This window comes from Hippocampus comes, unplaced genomic scaffold, assembly GCF_001891065.2.
Source record: "Hippocampus comes isolate QL1 unplaced genomic scaffold, H_comes_QL1_v1.1 scaffold164, whole genome shotgun sequence".
Taxonomy (NCBI): Eukaryota; Metazoa; Chordata; class Actinopteri; order Syngnathiformes; family Syngnathidae; genus Hippocampus; species Hippocampus comes.
This window is the reverse complement of record NW_017805005.1, coordinates 247,229-251,652: the sequence shown is the minus strand read 5'-3', so window position 1 is coordinate 251,652 and position 4,424 is coordinate 247,229. Positions and strand designations below refer to the sequence as shown.

At 41.9% G+C, this 4,424-nt stretch overlaps 1 protein-coding gene across 1 annotated transcript in view; it reads right to left on the bottom strand.

The window, feature by feature from the left end:
* Positions 1-848: 848 nt before the first annotated feature.
* Positions 849-4,424, bottom strand: part of coq8aa (coenzyme Q8A, genome duplicate a) — a 15,465-nt gene continuing 11,889 nt past the window's right edge. The window contains exons 8-16 of the mRNA XM_019859291.1: positions 4,151-4,236; positions 3,912-4,052; positions 3,618-3,699; positions 3,421-3,514; positions 3,050-3,191; positions 2,840-2,947; positions 2,695-2,760; positions 2,540-2,626; positions 849-1,726 (exon numbers count right to left, since the gene is read on the bottom strand). Coding sequence (XP_019714850.1) covers positions 1,439-1,726; positions 2,540-2,626; positions 2,695-2,760; positions 2,840-2,947; positions 3,050-3,191; positions 3,421-3,514; positions 3,618-3,699; positions 3,912-4,052; positions 4,151-4,236 — 1,094 coding nt within the window. The 3' untranslated portion in view covers positions 849-1,438. The remainder of the gene's footprint in view (positions 1,727-2,539; positions 2,627-2,694; positions 2,761-2,839; positions 2,948-3,049; positions 3,192-3,420; positions 3,515-3,617; positions 3,700-3,911; positions 4,053-4,150; positions 4,237-4,424) is intronic.

Genomic DNA, 4,424 nt, shown 5'->3' with positions numbered 1-4,424 from the left:
CACTTTTCTTGATTTGCAAGTATTTTATTTTGGTAGTTTCCGTGTCAAAAGATAAAATAGTGAAAAAAAACATGAGTATATTTTGAAAAATAACTTTAAAACAAAAACAAGACAAACTGAAAATGAAATGCAAATGTTGAAAAATGAAAACGCATCTGGTCCACTTGTTTATCCAGGATGTAGCTCAGATGCAAAAGCCTGGGGGGCAAAAAGGTGGTCCCGCTGTCCACGATGAAATTTGTTGGCCATGCTGCCGATTTTCGTCTCGTGACCAAATAAGGACATTGTCCTGCATTTGCTGCAAGTCCAAAACTAAACATAGGAGAGCTGAGCCCTGAGATGCCAAAACATTCACGACAGCTAATTGTGACTCCCTAGAAATGCTTTCCCACCATCTTGATCCCCATGAAAAAAATGCAAATAAAAAAAACATTACAAATAGATTGACATGACCTCCAACAGGAGTCAAATGACAGGACCCCCTTTTTTTTATAGTTTCTGAACTTATATTTGGATGACGAGCAAATAAATAGCAATGAATGGGGGTAAATTGACCTATAGTTGCTGAAATAGTAATACAGCTTATGTTTTAGTAATACGTCCTATTGTTTATTTACATGTGTTGAAGTGAATTGATTGAACTTAAATGATTTACTCGTGATGAGTAGTCAACAAAGGCTCTGTTTTGAAAGACTACATGACTGCCTGCCGGTCGATTGCGTCTATAACAGCACAATCTGTGCAAATTTTTGGTGGCAGCATGTGACCAAGCTCACCCACAGCAGAGGACACGCACTTAGTCTGATCATCACGATGACTTGTTTGCGAATGAAAAGAAAAGACAAGCCTCACAGCAAACACGTTTTTCTTTTAATCAAGTGGAATCCACATACATGGACACGAATAAAGCAATACACAAAAAGGAGATTTTGGTAGATTTCTTGTTTACGGTAATGCGATATAATCACCCTGAGCTTCATTAAAACTGACCGCCAAAAACAAAGAAACGTCTCCCCGACTAAACTACGTTGCAATCAAAAGCAGCAAGGACATACATAAGGAAATAAACATGAGAGCATGAATTATTCCAGTTTTTAATCACTTTAAAGCCGCTTTTTTTTCCTTTTCCTTTCTTTTTTTTGTGTTGCAAGCTAGTCTCAAACTGAAGCAGAAACATGGAGGGCCTTGAAGAAGACACTTACGGTCCTGGTCCACACCGACTGACCTTACACGACAACATCATCCTTCTCCTCATAATCCTTTAACCCTGATCATCTTGTAAAAGTCCAACAAAACAGAAAAAAAATACATGAAAACAACAACCGTGTTACATTTGCTTTCAGCTCATTTTGTCCCCACTTTGGCCTCCAACACGACACCGGTGCGCGTTCAAACCTCACCCGTTCGTTCTTTTCCGATTGGTCCCAGGACCCGTGCATCAAACCGGCGGCCTGCGGCCCTCCCAGTAGCGCCTATAGGCCTCCTGGAACATGTCGTTGCATTGCAGCTTGGCGTTGAGGCGCGAGCAAATGAGGAAGGAGCCGCCCATTTTGCGGTGCAACGAATACGTCTCCTCGGGCGGCGGCGTCAGGCGGTGCCGCAGCATAACGGGGATCAGGTTGTGGATGCGCTCCGTGGTCGACTGCGCGCCAAAGTCAAACGTGTCCTGGGACGCGAAGGCCTCGCCCAGTATCATCACCGCATCCACGTGGGCGTTCTCCATGGCCTGGATGCACAGACAGATGGACAAAATCAGCAGACCGTTACCGGGAAACCCAAAGAGGCTGACAAAAAAATATATATACTTGAATGATCGTCGGAGTCCGAAAGATGTTTTAATTTGAAAATCAGGCGGACTTGCTGGTCTCAGTCCCGTGATATGATAGATGTTTTTTTTTTTTTTAAAAATCTCCAGCATTTGGTTAAATCAATCACACCGACTAAGAAACTACTACAAGCTGGATTTTGGCCTGTTTGATTGCCACTTACACCGCTCCACCAACATTAACACTTAACTATGCGGTTCTAAATTGAGTTTTAAATGCTTTTACATAACTGCACTGCAATTATGTGGTCGTCGCATGTCAAACATACAAATTTTTTTTTAATTATAGATAAGAGATAATGTATTATATTTTATCTGAATTATTAATTAAATTACTAGATTAAACAACAAATGTAATTTGAAAAGGTAAAAACAGAGCGTAGCGTGCGCTTAATTTTTCATTCAGTAAAAAATGTGTGAATAAAAAAATATCAAATATTACAATTTTATGAATAAAACTAATATAAATTAAATAAAGTGCCTGTTTAATTTCTCATGCTCTCATAATTTAATTTTCCTTTATCGTTAAATTTGTTTTATTATGGGAAATTAAAATACGTTTTTTTATCATTTTAAAAATGTAAAATTTGCAGTGTTTGTGTAAAAATGTTGCAAATCAAAAACGCATTTATTCAATTTATGTATTTCAGATTAAATATAGACATAAATAAAAAGTAAAAAATAAAATCAACGTGTGCATGTGTGCACGCTTACCTTGGACTCGTAACCGGTGAGGAACTTCATCTCGATGGACTTCTTCAGAACTCCTTCTCGGTCCCCCTCAGCGGCGGAGCGGATCACCTGCCATCACGAATGAAGACGTCACCTATGACGCCATTTGTATACATCACACGTCAGACTCGACTTACTTCAATGTAGACATCTGTGAAACGTTGATCAAATCCCCTGGTGGCTCCGAAGTCCAGCAGCGCCACCTGCGGACGCACACGGGATATTTTTATTTAGCGCAGTCAGCAAAGTGGTGGGGATTTTTTTCTTTAAAGATGGACTCACCTTGTGTGTCTGCGGATCGTACAGGAAGTTGGACCAGTTTGGGTCGGTCTGCATGAAGCGGAACTCAAACAACTCTCTCAGGCACAGCTTCAGGATGTTCTCACAGATCTGGAAAAAACCAAAACAAAACCAGGTATGATTTACGTGAGCAATGGAAAAGAAGCAATTCATGGTCCTTCCACCAGAGGGCGTCCTATCCTTCCTCCCTACCGTGTTCTTGAGTTCCTGTGGGAGACCCTCAGCCTGGTCTAGGGGGAAGCCTGGGACCAGCTCCGTGGTGAGCACGTGGCTGCTACTCAGCTCCTCTATAACCTCCGGGACGTAGAAGAACGGGTGTTCTTTCAGCAGCTCCCTATGTCATGAACACACACAGACACACACAAACACGCACAACAACAACAATTAAAACACACTGTTATCACACTGTGTCACTTTGAAAATATTGCTTATTAACATTAGTCTCGTGAATACAGTATATAAACGTTTCCCGTGTTAATTAAAAAGGAAAAAAAAAAACTTAGGTAGGTCCGAATGTTTTGTTTCACCGAGTCTATTTTTTTCAAACAAATCCAAAGGCTGACCTAAACTTCTTGGCACACTGAGCCTCTCTTAAGTAGTCGCACTCCAGCGCCAACTCTCTCCTCATCACGTCGATCATGTGCTCTGGAAACAGACCTGGGGAAACGTAACAAAACACACACAGACACGCGGCATTTAAAAATGCATCACACAAATGCTTTGTAGGTCTGTGTGTGTGGTGCGTGCGCTGCGTGCGTACCGTCGGGAAGCGCGTTGCTCATACTCAGCACAGTCATCAGATTGTTGACGTCACTGTTGATACTTTGCGCCACACCGGGATACTAAGCAGGACAGGAATCATAATTGTAAGACAAAAAGGACCACTATTTATAGCAGCTGACAATGAATCAACAATGGTGTCCTGTCTCAGGATCACGTTAGGTACTATTAAGTATCATTTTTTATTTGTGGAGAAACAAAAATCTCTTTAAAAAAAAAAGGTATTGCAAAAAGTCCATTTGTGTTTGGGAGAAGAATTTTTATGCACACACACCTGTATTTTCATGGCCACCTCTCTGCCGTCCTTGAGCTTGGCCAAGTGGACTTGCCCAATGGAGGCGGCGGCAAACGGACGCTCCTCGAAGGACTCCAGCTTATCTCTCCAGTTTGGACCCAGGTCGCTGTTTAGCGCTTTCTGAACACAAGAAGATGCGTGCTTGCTTACGGACGCAACTGGCATCTTTCAATGGTTTCCAATAAAGCAATGCAACGCATATAAAGTGAGGTTGTTACCGTCATCTGCTTGATGGGCATGAAGTCGGCGCTCTGCCGCACGCGCTCGAATATCTTGGCGAGCTGCGGGTTGATGAAGGCATCATCTGAAATTAGATTTTTTGGGGGGGAGCATTTTATCATAAGTAGCATTTCTTGCGAACATGCCGGTAGAAATCAAATGCGGGCTCACTATTTGGCAAGCAGCAGGTCACTGACGTGATAAAATGAGGCATTTAATTGCTCGCGAACAAGCCAATAAAACGGTGTATTCCTTAATACTTACATATATATA